At 45.0% G+C, this 22,678-nt stretch overlaps 1 protein-coding gene across 1 annotated transcript in view; it reads left to right on the top strand.

Moving 5' to 3' along the window:
* The first annotated feature begins 1,812 nt into the window (after positions 1 to 1,812).
* SETDB1 (SET domain bifurcated histone lysine methyltransferase 1) overlaps positions 1,813 to 22,678 on the top strand; it is a 41,518-nt gene continuing 20,652 nt past the window's right edge. Inside the window, exons 1-2 of the mRNA XM_069951283.1 lie at positions 1,813 to 1,975; positions 12,336 to 12,549. Of these exons, the coding sequence (XP_069807384.1) occupies positions 12,338 to 12,549 (212 nt within the window). The 5' untranslated portion in view covers positions 1,813 to 1,975; positions 12,336 to 12,337. The remainder of the gene's footprint in view (positions 1,976 to 12,335; positions 12,550 to 22,678) is intronic.

Below are 22,678 nucleotides of genomic sequence, written 5' to 3' on the forward strand. Positions count from 1 at the left end.
ACCATACAGTGCCCACATCACACTGCATATATATTACCACCATACAGTGCCCACATCACACTGCCTATATATTACCACCATACAGTGCCCACATCAAACTGCCTATATATTACCATACAGTGCCCACATCACACTGCCTATATATTACCATACAGTGCCCACATCACACTGCCTATATATTACCATACAGTGCCCACATCATACTGCCTATATATTACCACCATACAGTGCCCGCATCACACTGCCTATATATTACCATACAGTGCCCACATCATACTGCCTATATATTACCATACAGTGCCCACATCACACTGCCTATATATTACCATACAGTGCCCACATCACACTGCCTATATATTACCACCATACAGTGCCCACATCACACTGCCTATATATTACCACCATACAGTGCCCGCATCACACTGCCTATATATTACCATACAGTGCCCACATCATACTGCCTATATATTACCATACAGTGCCCACATCACACTGCCTATATATTACCAAAACAGAGCCCACATCACACTGCCTATATATTACCACCATACAGTGCCCACATCACACTGCCTATATATTACCATACAGTGCCCACATCACACTGCCTATATATTACCATACAGTGCCCACATCACACTGCCTATATATTACCACCATACAGTGCCCACATCACACTGCCTATATATTACCATACAGTGCCCACATCATACTGCCTATATATTACCACCATACAGTGCCCGCATCACACTGCCTATATATTACCATACAGTGCCCACAAACACAATGCCTATATATTACACCATACAGTGCCCACATCACACTGCCTACTATATTACCACCATACAGTGCCCACATCATACTGCCTATATATTACCATACAGTGCCCACATCACACTGCCTTTATATTACCATACAGTGCCCGCATCACACTGCCTATATATTACCATACAGTGCCCACATCACACTGCCTATATATTACCATACAGTGCCCACATCATACTGCCTATATATTACCACCATACAGTGCCCACATCATACTGCCTATATATTACCATACAGTGCCCACATCACACTGCCTATATATTACCATACAGTGCCCACATCATACTGCCTATATATTACCACCATACAGTGCCCGCATCACACTGCCTATATATTACCACCATACAGTGCCCACATCACACTGCCTATATATTACCACCATACAGTGCCCACATCACACTGCCTATATATTACCACCATACAGTGCCCACATCACACTGCCTATATATTACCATACAGTGCCCACATCACACTGCCTATATATTACCATACAGTGCCCACATCACACTGCCTATATATTACCATACAGTGCCCACATCACACTGCCTATATAGCAGGGTTAATACCCATAGACAATGCAGTTGTGTTCACACATTTACGGTTTAAATGCAACTAGAGGTCAGGACTAGGTTTGACGAGATTTATCTATATTCAATAATCGCAGGTGGAAAATCGAGGATGTGAACGCGCATTAAAACATGTGTCAAACGCTGACTTCTGTTTTACAAACTTTATTTATAAGGACAAGAGAAACAAAACATTTGCCCTACAAAACAGCAGTCCTGTTCACCACTCACAGGCAGAATGAGGGCGGGGCTCGCTTGTCAATCCCACAAAAGCCACCGCCCCTTCCTAGTCTTGGTAATGCCATCCAGCCAATTACCACGCCCCCTTCCAAGTAACCCCTCCCTCGTGTTAAAAAGCGCGGACTTCTCTCCCGTTTCGCTCCTCCCACATCTCTAGTCCCCGCCTTCTCCCTGTGTTCGCGCGGCACAGTGACGTCACTTCCCTCATTAGCCTGTGAGAAGGTTCGGTTCCGGAAGGCGACTTCCGGCCCGTCACCCCGGCAACCGGAGATAGGAGAAGCAGTATCTTGACGGGAACGGCACCGGGAAACGGAAGAGAGAGGCTGAGCCCCACAGTGCAGGAGCCGGTATGGTGTCCGCTCGTAGTACTGATCGCGCACACAATGCAGACACACGTGCCCGTTATGCAGCCGGTGATGTGCGGACAGCTGCGGCTTCCGGGCGGTGTGTGTTCTCACCGGTTATAGTCAGAGGGTCACACGTTACCGCGGCTGGACACGGGGGGCTTGTGTGGTCACTGGATGAAGGGCGCAGAATATGGGGGGGAACTGTACCAGGAATCCATTGTTCTGTCCTGGAGTTCTATCAGTGTCAGGTGTGATGTGGGGCTCTATATACTAGATGCAGTGTATATATATATATAGGACAGTGGTCACACTGAGCTCTGTATACTAGATGCAGTGTATATATTGGACAGTGGTCACACTGAGCTCTATATACTAGATGCAGTGTATATATATAGGACAGTGGTCACACTGAGCTCTATATACTAGATGCAGTGTGTATAGGACAGTGGTCACACTGAGCTCTATATACTGGATGCAGTCTGTATAGGACAGTGGTCACACTGAGCTCTATATACTAGATGCAGTGTGTATATAGGACAGTGGTCACACTGAGCTCTGTATACTAGATGCAGTGTATATATTGGACAGTGGTCACACTGAGCTCTATATACTAGATGCAGTGTGTATAGGACAGTGGTCACACTGAGCTCTATATACTAGATGCAGTGTGTATAGGACAGTGGTCACACTGAGCTCTATATACTAGATGCAGTGTGTATAGGACAGTGGTCACACTGAGCTCTATATACTAGATGCAGTGTGTATAGGACAGTGGTCACACTGAGCTCTATATACTAGATGCAGTGTGTATATATAGGACAGTGGTCACACTGAGCTCTATATACTAGATGCAGTGTGTATAGGACAGTGGTCACACTGAGCTCTATATACTAGATGCAGTGTATTTATATATATATATAGGACAGTGGTCACACTGAGCTCTATATACTAGATGCCGTGTGTATAGGACAGTGGTCACACTGAGCTCTATATACTAGATGCAGTGTGTATAGGACAGTGGTCACACTGAGCTCTATATACTAGATGCAGTGTGTATAGGACAGTGTTCACACTGAGCTCTATATACTAGATGCAGTGTGTATAGGACAGTGGTCACACTGAGCTCTATATACTAGATGCAGTGTGTATAGGACAGTGGTCACACTGAGCTCTATATACTAGATGCAGTGTATATATATATAGGACAGTGGTCACACTGAGCTCTATATACTAGATGCAGTGTGTATATATAGGACAGTGGTCACACTGAGCTCTATATACTAGATGCAGTGTGTATAGGACAGTGGTCACACTGAGCTCTATATACTAGATGCAGTGTATTTATATATATATATAGGACAGTGGTCACACTGAGCTCTATATACTAGATGCAGTGTGTATAGGACAGTGGTCACACTGAGCTCTATATACTAGATGCAGTGTATATATAGGACAGTGGTCACACTGAGCTCTATATACTAGATGCAGTGTGTATAGGACAGTGGTCACACTGAGCTCTATATACTAGATGCAGTGTGTATAGGACAGTGGTCACACTGAGCTCTATATACTAGATGCAGTGTATATATATAGGACAGTGGTCACACTGAGCTCTATATACTAGATGCAGTGTATATATATAGGATAGTGGTCACACTGAGCTCTATATACTAGATGCAGTGTGTATAGGACAGTGGTCACACTGAGCTCTATATACTAGATGCAGTGTGTATAGGACAGTGGTCACACTGAGCTCTATATACTAGACGCAGTGTATATATATATATAGGACAGTGGTCACACTGAGCTCTATATACTAGATGCAGTGTGTATAGGACAGTGGTCACACTGAGCTCTATATACTAGATGCAGTGTGTATAGGACAGTGGTCACACTGAGCTCTATATACTAGATGCAGTGTGTATAGGACAGTGGTCACACTGAGCTCTATATACTAGACGCAGTGTATATATATATATAGGACAGTGGTCACACTGAGCTCTATATACTAGATGCAGTGTGTATAGGACAGTGGTCACACTGAGCTCTATATACTAGATGCAGTGTGTATAGGACAGTGGTCACACTGAGCTCTATATACTAGATGCAGTGTGTATAGGACAGTGGTCACACTGAGCTCTATATACTAGATGCAGTGTGTATAGGACAGTGGTCACACTGAGCTCTATATACTAGATGCAGTGTATATAGGACAGTGGTCACACTGAGCTCTATATACTAGATGCAGTGTGTATAGGACAGTGGTCACACTGAGCTCTAGATACTAGATGCAGTGTGTATAGGACAGTGGTCACACTGAGCTCTATATACTAGATGCAGTGTGTATATATAGGACAGTGGTCACACTGAGCTCTATATACTAGATGCAGTGTGTATATATAGGACAGTGGTCACACTGAGCTCTATATACTAGATGCAGTGTGTATAGGACAGTGGTCACACTGAGCTCTATATACTAGATGCAGTGTGTATAGCACATAGAGCTGCTGGAGCATAGAGGAGGTAAAGTATGCTCTGGCCAGTGGGGGGTTAATGGAGCTGTCACATACATACTAACAGGGGGATGTAAATCCTGCTGAGAGTATGTATCCTCAATGAAAGTAATAGGCATAGGATCCGCAGCGGATTTCACTGTGAATTTGCAGCTCAAAATCCGCTGCGGATCTGTCCGTGTGAATCTACCTTAAGGGTACGTTCACACTTACCGGATCCGCGGCAGATTTCATTTAAATAACTGAACACCGCATCAAATCTGCACCATCAAATCTGCTGCGGATCTGCTGCAGATCTGCTGCGGATCCTGTAGGTGTGAACGCACCCTTAAGAGGAACAATCAGCAGGTTAGACAAATCTAACCTGCTATGTCCCTATTGCGCAGGAGATGCTGAGGATGAAGGTATGAGTCTAAGGCTACATTCACACATCTGTAGTTTTTCCGGACCTATGGGTGGTTAATGTCTGCAGGAATGCCGCAGCGATTTGAAGCGCTTCCCCGCTGCCGGCATGATGTTGATACATTCTGCCGGGCTGGGAGACAATCCATGACAGGTCCGCAAAATCTATGAACATTTGAGTGCAGTCTTACCTTCATCCTCAGCACCTTTCCTGTACTCTTAGTCGTTTACTCCTCCTTCTGGTAAGACCATTAGGGTACGTTCACAATAGGAATACAAGTGGGGTTCCGCGGCAGAGCTCTATGTCAATTCTTTGAGCAGAGGAGGCGTGCAAGCCATCTCATCAACACACTGAGACAGGCGGGATTACCACCTGTATTACTCAGTGTGAACATACCCTTAGGCTGCATTCCCACGTTCCGTGATCCTGACGGATCACGGACGTGGAATGTATGTACCGGAGTCCCCCCGCGCCCGGACAGCATCTGTAATTAGATGCTAGGAGCGGGGGAGACTGTATTCATAAGCGCCGCGCTGTAGTAACAGCACCGCGCGGCTGATTCAGTACAGCTTGGCGCTTATGAATACAGTCTCCCCCGCTCCCAGCATCTAATTACAGATGCTGTCCGGCGCGGGGGGACTCCGGTACATGCATTCCACGTCTGTGATCCCCCGTATCACAGTCGGCTGGCCCACTCCATTGGTTATCATTAGGGCTGGCCTTGGGTGGATAAGCGCTATGGGAGAGAAAACAATAGGGAGCTATCAGCAGGTTAGATTCATCTAACTTGCCCATAGTTTCACTTAAAATAAATTCTGCAAAACATTTTTGTAAAAAAAGAAAAAAAACAAAAACAAAAACTTATACATCAATAGCGATTCCCTCCTATTACCAGACTGTGGTTTTTAGGGCTTTCCCTGCCTTACAGTGAGGGCCCCCATTACACATCCCATCACAATTCCATCCAGTCTGACAGCCTGAGCAGACAATCATAACTCTGCAGTATTTTCGGGGGTTCCCTTTTGATCTCATCAAATCCACAGTAGAAAAAAAAAAAAAATCTTGAGTAATTTTTTTCCCCCCTAGAATGCTGGGGATGCGCAGCAGAATCCACAACTAAATGATGGCTGTCATGTGACTTTACCTCAGTAGAGACTCTTACTAAATGAGAAGTTCAGCCAAAACAAAAAATCCATTTATACATGCATGTGAACTGTAGCTGAGATTCCTGCCCGCTCAGGGCAGCTCAGATGATTTGTGGATTTATAGGAGCCCTTTGTGTCACTGATGTCTGTTTAGTTGGACAGAAAATGATTGTTAGTGTGAACACTGCCTGATCTATATATTTTTGTGGTTTCACTTATTCCTATAAATATCAGTTAGCCAAAAGACTGACCACGACTAATGGCGAAAGAGCACTGGTTGTATTGGGCTTTTTAACCCTTTCCTACAAAAAAACAAATCAATCTTCCAATCACTTTTTTAATCATCAAATAAACCAGCAATTTTCCCAATCATATTTTACTGTATGTTTCACTATATCATCCAGATATGACAGAATCATATGGAAAAAGGGATGCCAATGTCTACTGCTGAGGTCCCATTTATATTGATGGCCTTAATTAATCAACGAATGATGCCATTTCCAGCACACATGTATTTATGCATATTTTTATGTGAACGCCTTCCTATCTGGGACATGTAAAAAAAATAATTTAATAGTTCAACCTTTTCTGTTTGCACAAAGGTCCCATTCTTATTACTCACTTAATGGGGTGATGCAGGTGATCCTTGCTGGCGGTTGTATTGCGGTCAGGGCTCCAGGTCCCTATCTGTTGTCTGCCTGGTAGATGTCGCTAGGCAGCCGGCTTATGCCGCTAGGTGCCTTTCCATACAGTTAGATCTGTCACAGGTCCCACTGGTGACCCACCACAGCCAGGGATTGTCTGAGCAGGCATTTTATGCTGGGTAAACCTAGAAGTAGGGAGCAGTGTTTTTCCAGTATCCCCACTCCATGATAAGATATTTTCTCTCACTGGAATACTTTTCCAATGTATGGGTACCTCCAACAATGGGTGACTATAAAGATAAGAATTATTAAGCATGCTCTTATCGTAGAGCATTTAACACTGCTGTGATCTGAACCTAAGGAATTGTATATGACAGTGTCATCATTTTTTTTTTTTTATTCCTTAGTTGAGATTTTCTCCAAAGTGTTCCTACTTTGATACAGTCATATTTGTATGTATGTTGTACAGTTATGTTGTGTGACTGCGTGAAGATACATAGCATTTCTAATGGTGCGTTTACACAGGAAGATTTATCTGACAGATTTTTTTAAGCCAAAGGCAGGAACAGACCATAAACACGGAACGGGTCATAAAGGAAAGACTGAGATTTCTCTTCTTTTCAAATCCATTCCTGGCTTTGGCTTCCAAAATCTGTCAGATAAATCTGCCTGTGTAAACGCACCATTAGGGTACAAACGCACACGGCATATACGCTGCGTATTTACTGCTGCATATTTACTGCTGTGATAACTGAACTGAATTTGATAACTGATATCAAATCTGCTGCGTGTATTTGTACCCTTATGGTGCGTTCACACCTACAGGATCTGCAGCAGATTTTATTTAAATAACTGAACACAGCATCAAATCTGCTGCAGATCTGCTGCAGATCCTGTAGGTGTGAACGCACCCTTAGGGTGGTATTACACGGGCCGAGCAGGGCCCGATAATACCTGTAAACGAGCAGCGATCTGCTAGATCGTTGCTCGTTTACTGGGCCTATTACATGGCCCGATAATCGTTTGACAAGAGCTGCAAGGACATCGTTACCGATGTCCTTGCAGCCCTTGCTAAACTGGCATACATTACCCATCCACGTTCCAGGGCTGCTCCTGCCGTCCGCTTCACCCGGGTCCCGTGCGCGCTCTAGCTTCACACCGGCCGCTCAGCCAATCACAGGCCGGGACCGCCGCGGCCTGTGATTGGCTGAGCGGCCTATCAGCTGACAGGCCTCTGTGAAGCTAGAGCGCGCACGGGACCCCGGGAAAAGCAGACGGCAGGAGCAGCCCTGGAACGTGGATTGGTAATGTATATCGTTAGTCGCCGTCCACGCACCGCTATTACACGCATCGGTGCGCGGTCGGCGCCCGATGAAAATAGGGTCTAACCTATATCAACGATCAGCCGATGATCGTTGTCATCGGCTGATCGTTGCATTTATTACACGGAGCGATAATCGGCCGAATCGGGCCAATTCGGCCGATTATCGTTCCGTGTAATAGTACCCTTAAGGTACAAACACACACTGCTTATACGCTGCGTATTTCCTGCTGCAATACGCAGCAGATATGCAGCAGATTAGATCTAAATAACTGAACACAGTATCAAATTTGCTGCGTATCTGCTGTGTGTGTTTGTACCCTAAAGGCCCTATTCCACCAACAGATCTGACAACAGATTATCTGCCAAAGATTTGAAGCCAAACCCAGGAGTGAATTTGAAAAGAGGAGAAATCCAGTCTTTCCTTTTTAACCTGATCTCTGTTTAAGGGTATATTCACACGAACGGGCTCGCAGCGAGATTCTCGCTGCGAGCCCGGCAGGTCCTGGCAGTTCCCATACACTACATACTTGCTGCGGTCTAAACGACCGCAGCGAGTATGTAATTCTGCCGCCCTTAACCCCTTCTGCTCCCGGCCGGCTCCCCGCTGTAAGCATACTTTACCTGTCCTTGCTGCACGGGTCCGGCGTCCTGCTCTCCCGTCCAGCCAATTAGTGTGTTGCCCAGCCGCAGCCACTGATTGGCCGGACAGGAGAGCAGGACGCCGGACCCGTGCAGCGAGGAGAGGTAATGTATGCTTACAGCGCTGGAGCCGGCCGGGAGCAGAAGGGGTTAAGGGCGGCAGAATTACATACTCGCTGCGGTCGTTTAGACCGCAGCAAGTATGTAGTGTATGGGAACTGCCAGGACCTGCCGGGCTCGCAGCGAGAATCGTGTGAATATACCCTATAGTCTGTTCCTCGGTTTGGCTTCAAATCTTTGGCAGATAATCTGTCGTCAGATCTGTTGGCGGAATAGGGCCTTTAGGCAGGGTGTGTTTTCTGACTAGGCTACAAAAACTCCATTGTGTGTGGGGAAATGAAATAATTCCCCCTCCCCCACCACTCGTCCTAATGGTATTGTGTGGTTTTAGGAGGCTCCTTTCACACATCAGTATACGGATCTCTAATTGCGGACAGTAAAGTTCCCATTGATTTGAATGGACCCTTCTACAAATCCGTATATGCCAAAAATTGGCAAAAGATATCTGCAAGCCATAATACTGTACCTGTACTTTCGGCTCCACCCATTTTAAGGGAAATAGCCCTATATGTGCATTTCCCATAATTAATGTACATTAGAAATTTGTATAACTTTCCGTAAGTAATAACATATCAAAAATTTATTTTGGCCGGACTTCTCCTTTAATCAATGGGTCCGTGCAAATGTTGCCAGGGAGGGATAAACATCAGAATCCTATCCATAGTTGTGGGTCTGTAATTATAGACAGGATTACTGATGTGTGAATAGGGCCTAACATCATGTCCTTGCTGCTTTGCAGGATTTCAGTTGACGGCTAACATAATGCAGGCGAGGGAGTGCACGGGGTGGGGGATGGGGAGCAGGGATGAGGAGGAGTCGGGGAAGCAAAGCAGCCAGCCAAGAGCCGCATCATATTACTGCAGCTGCTAGAAGACGTGGGCCTGTGGCAGTCATGCAGCTCTGTAGTGATAAAGACTAGGCAATGGCCGACCCTGTCCACGCTCCACACTAGCGCAGAATGCTGGGGGTTGTGGTGCACATTTCTTTACACCTTTAGGCTGCCTTCACATTGCCTCTTTTTTTTTTTAAGTAAAAATCCCATGGTGTTTTTTTTTTTAGCAGCCAGATGTTAGCTGGAAGTTTACGATTTCCCTTGCACACGTGCCGTTTTTTTTTGTTTGGCGTTTTTCTGTCCTCACTAGTGTTTTCGTAGCTCTGTGGCAGTTTTTGCAAAACGCAGCATGCTGAGAGGTTGGTATTTTTTCGGCAAACTGTGGTGTTTTTTTTTTTTTTCCTGAAGACTTTAAAGGGAACCAATCACTTAAAAAACGCATGTAAAGCTATGGGAATGTGCTGTAGCAGCACCCAGCACACTTCCCAAACATGCTTTTATACCCCTCGTCCCTGCAATGTACAAGCCAAAAACGTACTTTATAAACTCTGCGCCCTGTATGTAAATTACCCCCAAGTAGTCCTCTGGGCGGGGAGCTGCGGGCAAGTAGTCACGGTCCATGGACGTTCTGCAGTGCTATTCACGCCCCTCTGGGCGTGATTAGCCTGCATAATTGTGGCGGCGTCATCGGAGGCGTGCTGTCTCTAACGTCAGCACGCCTACGTTCTTGCTGTGCCGCTCATGCGCAGTACAGTGGGTCCGGTCTGCGCCGTACTGCGCAGGTGCAAAATAGCCTTGAACTCATTGCCGGATCTCCAGCAATGAGTTTGAGGCTTTCTGCACGTGCGCAGTACGGCGCAGACCGGACCCGCTGTACTGCGCATGAGCGGCACAGCAAGAACGTAGGCTTGCTGACGTTAGAGACAGCGCGCCTCCGATGATGCCGCCACAATTATGCAGGCTAATCACGCCCAGAGGGGCGTGAATAGCACTGCAGAACGTCCAGGGACCGTGAATACTTGCCCGCAGCTCCCCGCCCAGAGGACTACTTGGGGGTAATTTACATACAGGGCGCAGAGTTTATAAAGTACGTTTTTGGCTTGTACATTGCAGGGACAGGGGGTATAAAAGCATGTTTGGGAAGTGTGCTGGGTGCTGCTACAGCACATTCCCATAGCTTTACATGCGTTTTTTAAGTGATTGGTTCCCTTTAATGGAAGTCTTCTGCTCCACTAAAAAACGCCATAACCTATGCATGTGGCACTTTTCTATGAGAAAAACGCCACTGTCTGGTCCCCAGAGGATTAAATGAAGCCCATGTGCTTCGTTTCGGTAAGGGGGGGGGGAAGGGTTAACTTACACTCTGATCTTCTCCCAGTCTTCGGGTACAAACCCACTTGACGTATTTGCTGCGTGAATCAGTCTTAAAAATAAGCAGGCAAAACGCAGGTTGGCTTTATACAATTGTTCTGCGTTAAAATACGCAATCGCGTATTTTCGAAGCGTGAAGCTTGTTGTTAGCAAAGCATCAGTTGTTAACAACCTGTGCGAAAAACGCATGTAGCTTCACGCTTCAAAAATACGCAATTGCGTATTTTAACGCAGAACAATTGTATAAAGCCAACCTGCGTTTTGCCTGCTTATTTTTAAGACTGATTCACGCAGCAAATATGTCAAGTGGGTTTGTACCCTTCATGTCATCAGTGGTCGAGCAGGGACTTTGCTTCAGCTGCTGATTGGCTGAAATGATGCCTGAGCGTCGCCATCCCAGCCAATCAGTGGCTGCAGCAGTGTCCTGGCTGCAGCTGCTGATTCACTTTCTCCATCTTTGAAGAGGCAGAGCCTGGCACACTTGTAGCTCAGTGTGCCAGGTTTTGCCTCTTCAAAGTTTGTCAGCTTTTCTGCATCCGTAAGGAATAATGGCCAGAATGTATACACTCCATCTGGGATTCCATTGAGATGATTGTGGTCGGCAATTTCTTTAAATAACGACTGTTGTCATGAACCTGCAGCTACGGCCACTGTTAAATGAAAGTTTCCATAGCTTGGAAACACCTCTTTGACACTTTGCACAGGAGAATAAAAACTTTATTCTACGGTCTGGAAGCACAGATATATGAACGATACCATGTGTCTCCTTGACCTAACAGCTATATAACAGTGTCAGCAGTTTGGAGCCTGAATTGAAGCTGACAGGTTAAGACAGGTTCACACACCACAAAATAAAGGAAAAATGCAGATGTAATTGTAAGGTATAAATATGGGCATATTTTCAAAATAATAATTCGCTTCATTAAAGTCAATGGAAAAGTGGCCAGTAATGCACACACCGTATAGAAGAACGACTGTAATTCATAATGACCGTACAAATAACATGCTCAATATTTTTTTTCTTTCATCTGTTCACACATTGTTTTACTTTCACCCAAAATTATGGATGTTTTTAGCTTTTATTTCATTGTGTGTGAAGCTAACTTTAAAGCTAAAGGCAAGAGTGGATTAAAAAAAAAAGAACAGTACCATCTGCCATTGGCAATTTTCTCTCTATGTGACTGAGACCTGGCTTTGGCTTTTTCAGCCGCACCCCAAAACCTGCCCGATGCACTGACACTATCTAGTATATGGGCAGTCCACATCATGCTTTGCCAACATGGTCTTACATATTGATATTGCTTGATGCTTTATCGTAAATTTGTTTAGTCTCCAGTATTTATCACTTGTTTTTCCCTCTTTATTGTAGCCATGGATGACCCAGAGATGGCAGAACTGGAGAATATGGTCGTGGAGGAACTGGGCATATCTATGAAGGAGCTACGTGAATTCATAGACAAAGAGGTGGAAAAGAATGAGATTGTGAAACAGAAGAAAGCCCAGCTGCTGGAACTGGAGTCGCTGGTGAAGAAGAAAGAAGAAGAGGTGGCCAATGTGGACAACCTGTATGACAATGCTTCAAGGTGACGGATCTAGAAGTCTGTTTGGGATTTTAAGTAGTTTAAAGAACACAATGTTTCCTTACCTCATTTGGCTGTTAGGTTTGCTGCATACACCACTGGTCTTCCACTCAGTGTCCCTGACTTGGTGTCTTGTCCAGTAGTCTTATGACTGCTAGACATTCTTTGTTGCATCCTACCACTTAAAGACACGCTAGCTCTGCATTTTTAAAGACCAGTTGAGGCTATAGCATATATTAGCTGGAGGAGGAAAGCTTAGAGAACGGTAGGGTGAACTGCAGAAATCTTGGAAAGTGCAGTACAATAAAGCTGAGTACTCATGTTCCTTAAAGCAGGCCTATCAGTAGCTTTTTAATGCCTAAACTAAAGGCAGTATACAGTAGGGCTGCTTACCTTGAATCCATAGATGCCACTCTTATTGTACTCCAGTACCAAGAAATAAGCGTTTTAAGGCTGGTTTTACAGAGCCTTACATTTTTGCAAGATTGCCCCCCCCCCCCCCCCCCCCCCCCAAAAAAAATGCAATTTTTTTCCATTCCAGTTTATTTCAGCAAAACACCCACTGACAGATGTTGGAAGTCATTAGTACTTTTTGAAAAAAAAATTTCTGTGCCGTTTTTTTCCTCCTCTCTGGCATTTTTATGGCTCTGTGGCAGTTTATCCAAAATGCAGCATGTTGAGAGTTTGGTGTATTTGTTTTCCTATCAACTGTTTTTTCTTTCCCATACAGTTCAGTGGAATTTCTTCTGTTTGTCTCAAAAGTGCCACTCCTGAAAGCACACAAAAATGCAAAGGGCAAAAAAAAGCAACAGAAACAGTTCTGGACAGCATCATGAATTTAGAACAGCCTAGGTCTTAGACCATTTAACCTGTGAACCATCACGAAGAAAAAACATCATTTACATAATAGGGCGCCTTGTGGTCTTGCAGCTTGGTCATCTTATACAGTGGTACCTTGGTTTAAGTGTAACCTGGTTTAAGAGCTCATAGTTTTTGAAAATTGTGACTTGGTTTAACCTCCTAGGGACATATGACGTACCCGTACGTCATATGTCCCCAAGAGGTGTTAAAGTGTCACTGTCGTGAAATTTTTTTATTTTTTTTTTGCAGAAATCAATAGTCCAGGCGATTTTAAGAAACTTTGTAATTAGGTTTATTAGCCAAAAATGCATTTTTATCATGAAAAAGCAGTTTGAAGCTCTCCCCCCTGTCTTCATTGTTCTATGGAGAGAGCTAAAGAAAAGACCAAAACAGGACAACAAAGAGTTAATCTACAAATACCTCACCGTTATCTCCTGGGACAGTCCCCACTGACCTCTCTGAGCTCTAATTACAGCTGTCACCCAGGTCTGTGCCTGTAATCCTCTGTTATCTGCTTTCTGCTGTCGGCTAACTCCCTCCTTCCTCCTCCCCCCTCCCCTCTCCCTAGAGCAGACAGAGTGTGACTCATGCAACAAGTCACAATTTTCAGATTTTTTGCAGTGGATGGAAAAGAGGAAGGAGGGGGGGACCTGGGAAAAGGCTTTTTACATGCAGATAATGGCATATTTGGCTAATAAACCCAATTACAAAGTTTCTTAAAATCGCCTGGACTATTGATTTCTGCAAAAAAAAAAAAAAAAAAAAATACGACAGTGACTCTTTAACCCCTTAAGGACCGGGCCTGAAATGGCCTTAAGGACCGGAGCAAATTTTATGAATTTGACCAGTGTCACTTTATTCATTAATAACTTCGGGATGCTTTTACCTATCCGGCTGATTCTGAGATTGTTTTCTCGTGACATATTGTACTTCACATTTCTTGTAAATTGGAGTCGATACTTATAACGAATCTTTATGAAAAAACCCAAAATAGCGTGAAAAATTGTGAAAAAATGCATTTTTCCAACTTTAAAACTTTTCTGCTTATACAGAAAATGGTTATACCACATAAATTATATATTAAATAGCATTAGCAACATGTCTACTTTATGTTGGCGGCATTTATTAAACTATATTTCATTATTTTTAGACAATAGGAAGCTTAAAACATTAGCAGCAAATTTCCAAATTTTCAGTAAAATTTCAAAATCAGATATTTTTAGGGAACTGTTCAGGTTTAAAGTGTATTTGAGGGGACTGTGTGTTAGCCTCACGAAGCACCCCATTTCAGAAACTGCACCCCCTAAACTCTGCAAAAGCACATCCAGAAAGTTTTTTAACCCTTTAGGGGAGTCACAGAAATAAAAGCTAAGTGTGTAAGAAATTTGAAAATTTTAATTTTCTGTGCAGAGATTTTATTGTAATCCAATATTTTTCATAATTATAAACCTATTACCAGAGAAATGCACCCCAATATTGATTGCCCCGTTTCTGCAGTTTATAGAAATACCCCATATGTGGCCCTATTGCGCTATTTGACGCAACCACAAGCCTCAGATATAAGGGAGCGCCTAGTGAATTTCAATGGCTCCGTTATTTTTGGTCATTTTTGACTGTACCACTTCAGGTTGGCAGAGGCTCTGGGGTGCGAAAACCTAAAAAACACCTCTAAAGGGACACCATTTAGAAAACTACACCCCTCAAGGAATGTAACAAGGGGTGCGGTGAGCATCTGGACCCCACAGGTGCTTCACAGATTTTCCAAACAATATGGCTTGAAAAAAGACTAAAGTATTTTTTACACTAAAATGTTGTTCTAGCCTTCAATTTTTCATTTTCACAAAGGGATAAAAGGAAAAAAAAAAACACAAAACATGTAGCGCAGTTTCTCCCGAGTACGGAAATACCCCACATGTGGACATAAAGTGCCAAGCGGGCGCAGGACGAGCCTCCAAAGGGAAGGAGCGCCAATTGGCTTTTGGAAGCTGGATTTCACTGGAATGGATTTCAAGGGCCATGTCGCATTTACAGAGCCCTCGTGCTGCCAAGACACTGGAAACCCCCCACAAGTGACCCCATTCTGGAAACTACACCCCTCAAGGAATCTAACAAGGGGTGCAGTGAGCATATGGACCCCACTGGTGACGGGCACAAATGTGGAAAAATGTGACGTGAAAGTGAAAATTTTCTTTTTCATTTTCATGGCACAAATGTGCCCGTCATCCAGGGGTCCATATCCTCACTGCACCCCTTGTTAGATTCCTTGAGGGGTGTAGTTTCCAGAATGGGGTCACTTGTGGGGGGTTTACAGTGTTTTGGCAGCACAAGGGCTCTGTAAATGCGACATGGCGTTCATCATCCATTCTAGCCAAATCCAACCTCTAAAATCCAAATGGCGCTCCTTCCCTTCGGAGGCTTGCCCTGCACCCACATGGCGCTTTATGTCCAGATGTGGGGTATTTACGGACTCGGGGGAAATTGCTCTACACATTTTGTGTTTTTTTTTTTTCTCTTTTAACCCCTTGTGAAAATGATAAATTCAAGGCTAGACCAACATTATAGTGTAAAAAATTTAATATTTCATTTTCACGCCACATTGTTTCACATTTGTGCCCGTCACCAGTGGGGTCCATATGCTGACTACACCCCTTGTTACATTCCCTGAGGGGTGTAGTTTCCATAATGGGGTCACTTGTGGGGGGTTTAACTGTCTTGGCATCACAGGGGCCTTTTGAATGCAACATGGCCCCTCGAAATCCATTCCATCCAAATCCAGCCTTCAAAAACCAAATGGCGCACCTTCCCTTTGGAGGCTTACCCTGCGCTTTATGTCCACATGTGGGGTATTTCCGTACTCAGGGGAAATTGCTCTACACATTGTGTTTTTTTTTTATCTTTTAACCCCTTGTGAAAATGAAAAAATCAAGACAAGATCAATGATTTAGAGTAAAAATTAAAAAAAAATTACACTAAATGTTGGTCTAGCCTTGATTTTTTTCCATTTCCACAAGGGGTTAAAAAAGAAAATGAACACAAAACATGTAGGGTAGTTTCCCCTGAGTACGAAAATACCCCACATGTGGACATAATTTGCCATATGGGCACAGGGCAAGTCACCAAAAGGACAGAGCGCCATTTAGAGGCTGGAATGGGGGATGGAGGCCATGTCGCAATTACAAAGCTCCTGTGCTGCCAGAACAGTAGAAACCCCCGACAAGTGACCCAATTCTGGAAACTACACCCCATAAGGAATCTAACAAGGGGTGCAGTGAGCATATGGACCCCACTAGTGATGGGCACATGTGTAGAACATGTGCCGTGAAAATAAAAAATACCATTTTTTTCATTTTCACGTCCCAAATGTGGCCGTCACCAGGGGGCCATATACCCGCTGCCCCACTTGTTAGATTCCTTATGGGGTGTAGTTTCCAGAATGGGGTCACTTGTGGGGGGTTTCTACTGTCCTGGCCGCACAGAGGCTTTGTAATTGCATCATGGCATCCTCTAATGGGAATGGCGGCCATACCTATTTAGCTGGGGAAAAGGGACAATTCTAATTTATTTGGGGGTGTTAGGCCAATTATTAGTTTATAAGGTTGAAAATTACAGGTGTCCATCAAACTCAACCTGTGTTGATCCAGAGGAAGGCAAAAACCCCTCATGAGGCAGACGACAGTAGCCTCATCACAGGAGAAAAATTCCTTCCCTACTCCATAATGGCAATCAGAATAATCCCTGGATCAACGTGACCCCTGAAATAGGAATAAGGGACAGAATTTAGATAATGTAGAACCCCAGTGACGTGTGGTGCGCCTTGGAGCGATCCAGTATACAGAGGCCGGGGTGATCAGGACAGGTGTCACACTGGAAAATGGTGTCCTTCCTGATCCCCCTGTTACCCCACACTCTGCACTTCTTCTGGGGTCTCCCTTTCTCCAGTGTGGGGGACGTCACCTGGAAAATGTTGTCCTGGTGCGATACGGGGTCCTTCATATCCAGAAGCGCTGGGTCCGCTCCATGGCTGCTAAATATTAGGGCTCTATTACTACTTCTGATATGTTCGGATCGTGCCGCAAGCTACAGTAGCTCGGGCAGCGAGGGACCGGAAGAGGGGGTGCTGGTATAAAAGTTATCCCCGTACAGGTGGTGACCTTTATCCAGCAGTGGGAAGATCAGTTCCCGGACGATGTCCCCACTAACTCCGAGGATGGGGGGGGGGGGAGTGGGCATCTGGGGGCTGGATTCGAGTGTCCCTTCCTTCATACACTCTAAGGGTACGTGCACACTGCGGAATCGCGAAGGATAACCCTTTGTGCATTCCGCAGTTGGCACCCGCCGGCGGACTGATGCAGGCGCACGTCTCTGTCCGTGTCGTAGACTCCATTCTATGCACGGGCGGATTCCGCTCTGCGTCCAACGTGTTGATGGAATGACGGATGATGGAATCCGCCCATGCATAGGATAGAGTCTATATTGAAAAACAACAAAGAAAGAGGGAGCTCCACCAAATGGGGGTGCAGCTTGGTGTCCAAATATAACAGACCACAAAAAGAAGAAAAAAGCTGAACACCACAACAGCGCACACCTCAAAAATAGAATATATAATCAAATTTTATTAATACATGATTTCAAAAAACACCAAAAACAAAAAAGAAAAAAGAAACACCATGGCAGACATAATTAAAAACAATTAAAAAACCATATAGGTATGTAAACAATCCAAGGAGTGAGAGGATATGATAGCCCTCTCACTAACTCAGGAAAACACTGGAACAAACTATCTCATCTCATGGTCAAACCAACATGTATGGAAAATTTAACTTATTGTGCAATATAAACTAGCGTCACATAATTCATATAATATAATATTGACAAACGTGTAACAACAGAACCCAAATATCACAAGTGATTAAATGAAACCCTCAATTAGTGTAACAAATCTGTCACAAAAATATGAAATAACAATAAAGTGCTATCCTATAAAGTGCTTAAGTGCCAAAAAAAATCTAGAAAAAATTATAATTATCATAATACGCCAGATAAATACACAGATCACAAAAACAATTTTAGTCTGATCACCCTATGACCATGAGAACCAGTGTCCTGACTGAGACCCAACGCGTGTCGTCACCGTAGTGACTTCATCACTCCTCTCACTCCTTGGATTGTTTACATACCTATATGGTTTTTTAATTGTTTTTAATTATGTCTGCCATGGTGTTTCTTTTTTCTTTTTTGTTTTTGGTGTTTTTTGAAATCATGTATTAATAAAATTTGATTATATATTCTATTTTTGAGGTGTGCGCTGTTGTGGTGTTCAGCTTTTTTCTTCTTTTTGTGGTCTAGGATAGAGTCTATGACACGGGCGGAGACGCGCCCCTGCATCAGTCCGCCGGCGGGTGCCAGCTGCGGAATGCACGAAGGGTTATCCTTCGCCATTCCGCAGTGTGCACGTACCCTAAATCTGTAAGTGTACCCTGAGGTACTCTCACAGAGTTTGTAGAATTTCACGCCATACCGTCATCTCTTATTGGGACGGTACTGGCGGAAAAGACGTGTCTGGGGGTCAGCGTACGCTACGCTACTCCCAGACACGTCACTGGATGATGAGGAGGATGAGGATGAATGGAGGAACAAAGGACCCCCCATTCATCCTCACTGGCTGTTTCGGTGTCGGAGGCAATAATAACGTATGCGTCCGATACCGAAAACACCCTGGGGGCCATCTTTATATGGGGATTGGTATATGGGGTATGTAGTGGTGTAGTGTAAAACTTTATTCAATGTAGTGTGGTGTAATGTAGTGTTTTTTTACGTGTTTTTTACAGTAAGTATACAAAAAAAACCTACGCCAAAAATGGTGTTGCTGATGAATGCCGCACTTATGTTCGGCACTTATCAGCAGACCGTGGCAGTAGGATATAAAAAAAAAACACCCTACGCCAAAAAGGAGGAGTTGCTGATTAGCAGCGCACTTTCGTGCGATGCTGATCAACACTCAGCGGCGATAGGGTGCGGAAAATAGAAAAAAAAAAAATTGGGGAAAATTTTTTTTTTTTTACTACATTCTGAACATCCCTGTAGTGGCTGATACGTGTATTACACTTATCAGCCGCTAGGGGGCAGCAGAGCGCAAGATCCGAAAATAGACGACGCTGGAGCCGGAAAAATACGAAAAAAGACGACGCTGGAGCCGGAAAAAGCCGATCGGGACTCACGGAAGAAGCCGAAGTCCCGACAAGATGAAGAGGACGCCGGGAACCCGGAAGGCGCCGATCAGGACCCCGGGACAGGTGAGTAATGTACAAATACCTGCTCCGGACCCCTCAGCTACCTAGCTGAGGGGTCTGGAGCAGGTATTTATTACTTGTGGGGACTTTGATCGCCGTGAACGGCCGGCCGGCTGGCCGGCCGTTCACGGCGATCGGGACGGTGGTACCGTGACCACCATTACTTTTTACAGTAATGGCGGTCGGTGCCGTCCTCGGACAGCACCGACCGCCATTTTTTTTCGATGGCCCGGAAAGGTTCCGATCGCCGCTATGGGCTTATCAGCCAATAGCGGCGATCGTCGGCATGGGGGGGGTTAACAACCCTCCATGCCGACAGGGAGAGATGGCCTGCTATGTATTATAGCAGGCTATCTCCCCCGATCGGGACCCGGCCGGCTGCGGCACCCGTTTAAAGGGCTGACGTACCGGTACGTCATGGGTCCTTAAGTGACAGTGATCCATGACGTGCCGGTACGTCATGGGTCCTTAAGAGGTTAAGAGCGGAGCCGCGCGGCGACCCCGCTCTGAACCAGCGCAGTCCCAGGTGCTGCGTGTAGCCCGGGTATTAGCGGGCACAGTCCGATCGCCATGCCCGCTAATAAAGTAATTAGATGCAGCTGTCAAAGATGACAGCTGCATCCGATTACCGGATCCAGCACTTCCCTGGTGTCTAGTGGGGTGGATCGCTCCTCCGGGACAAGAGCGATCCACACATCTTACTCCTGCAGGGGTCTTCTCCAAAATGGTGCTGATCCCGGCTCGGCACTCGGATGCTTTCGGCTGCAGCAGCCCAAAGCATCCGAGTGCCGATCTCATTGATCTTTGCTCTATATCTATACAGCTAAGATCTCAATGAGAGATCAATGCACTTATACTAGAAGTCCCCCTGGGGGGCTTCTAGTATAAGTGTAAAAAAAAAAAAAAAAAAAGTGTTATTAGTAAAAAGCCCCCTCTCCTAATAAAAGTCTGAATCAACCCCCTTTTTCCATGTTTTAAATAAAAGTAAATAAACATGTTTGCTATCGCCGCGCGCGTAATCGCTGAAACTATTAATTAATCACATTCCTGATCTCGCACGGTAAACGGCGTCAGCGCAAAAAAATCCCAAAGTGCAAAATTGCGCATTTTGGTCGCATCAAATCCAGAAAAATGTAATAAAAAGTGATCAAAAAGTCGCATATGCTCAATCAAGGTACCGATAGAAAGAACACATCATGGCACAAAAAATGACACCTCACACAGCCCCATAGACCAAAGGATAAAAGCGCTATAAGCCTGGGAATGGAGCAATTTTAAGGAACATATATTTGTTAACAATGGTTTGAATTTTTTACAGGCCATCAGATAAAAGTAAAGTTATACATTTTACATATCGTTGCAATCGTAACAACTTGAGGAACATGCATAACAAGTCAGTTGTACCCTAGGGTGAATGTCATAAAAACAAAAACCCCCTAAATAAAAAAAGGGTTGTTTTTTTTTCCAATTTAACCCCACTTAGAAAATTTTCCTGGTTTCTCAGTGTACTTTATGCAAAAATTCAGCCTGTCATTGCAAAGTACAATTAGTGACGCAAAAAATAAGGTCTCATGTGGGTTTCTAGGTGGAAAAATGCAAGTGCTATGGCCTTTTAAACACAAGGACGAAACAACGAAAACGCAAAAACGAAAATTGGCCCCGTCCTTAAGGGGTTAAGAGCATTGCTTTGGTTTAAGAGCTCCCTGTATTGGGTGGGAGAGCGAGTGGAGGAGGGGTATGGTCTGCATAGCGGGGTCTACAGCACTGTACTCTGACCCAGGAAGTCTCCCTCACCTTCCAAATCATAGCAGATCCACTTCAGGCTGTGGCTTACATCAGGGGACAGGACTGTGGAGGTAATCTCTCCATAGCTGTAACTAGGGCTGGGCGATAATGGCCTAAATTAATATTGCGGTTTATCGTACATATTGCCGCGGTAACGATAAGTTGAACGATAATTATGACATGCCCCTTTTGAAAACCACACCCATTTGAAACACGACGTTTTGGCGTCTCCTATGCCATTTTCAAGTGGCACTTAGGAGACATAGGAGACGCCAAAACCCTGTGGTTTACTTATGAAGTTTGCTGCACATCATTATATGGAATAAATCCACATTTTCACATTTGTACTACCATCAGAGTGCTGCACAGTATTTTTTACTAGCTGATTTGATCCGAGGCCTAGGATTTGTCTGCTGGCACCCACAGTGCTGCCTATATTGTTTTCTATATATATCTAACGATCAACCTATCTATCTAAGATAAATAGATTTATAGATAGATAGATAATATATAGATAGATATGAGAGGGGAGATATATTATAGATTGGACTCCTATCTATATATAATCTATAATCTATCTATCTATCTTGTATCTATCTACTATCTGTAGACAGCGGACACCGCTCTCTCCGCTGTCAGTGTCCCGGGCAGAGCGTCACACACAGCTGCTTCCAACACTGACAAATGATAACGGGCGCCGAGGATTCCTGCGCGGGACAGAGTGCGGTGCCTGGTGGAGGGAGGATGTGCTGACCTATACCTGACCTCCTGCAGCCACTGTATGTGAGGGATAGGGGGGCCACGGCTCGCTGTGAGTGCAGCTTCCAGAGCCGTCCGGCAGCAGCAGCAGCGATGAGCACACACTGAAGGGGGAGCTGCTACCTGAAACAGCCTGTCGGATCTCCAGCCTCCTTCCTTACCCCCAGCAGCACTGTTAAGTGTCCTGAGCTGAGCGTCACACATGGCGCACGCCCCCCCCAGACAGCAGAATAGTTTTACCCAGGCCAGGCAGCGGAGGAAGAGGGACGCGAGGAAGCCTGAGGGGAGCAGAGCAAGTGGCCGCCGGGTGAGGGGAGGAAAAATACCGCGGATACCGTCCTGGCAAAGTTGAGGTTGGTTCACCGACGCCAGTGACGGTATCGGTATTTTTGCGGTATACCGCCCAGCCCTAGCTGTAACCCCTCTCTCCCTGGACA

Source organism: Dendropsophus ebraccatus, chromosome 13 (genome assembly GCF_027789765.1).
Source record: "Dendropsophus ebraccatus isolate aDenEbr1 chromosome 13, aDenEbr1.pat, whole genome shotgun sequence".
NCBI classification, from domain to species: domain Eukaryota; kingdom Metazoa; phylum Chordata; class Amphibia; order Anura; family Hylidae; genus Dendropsophus; species Dendropsophus ebraccatus.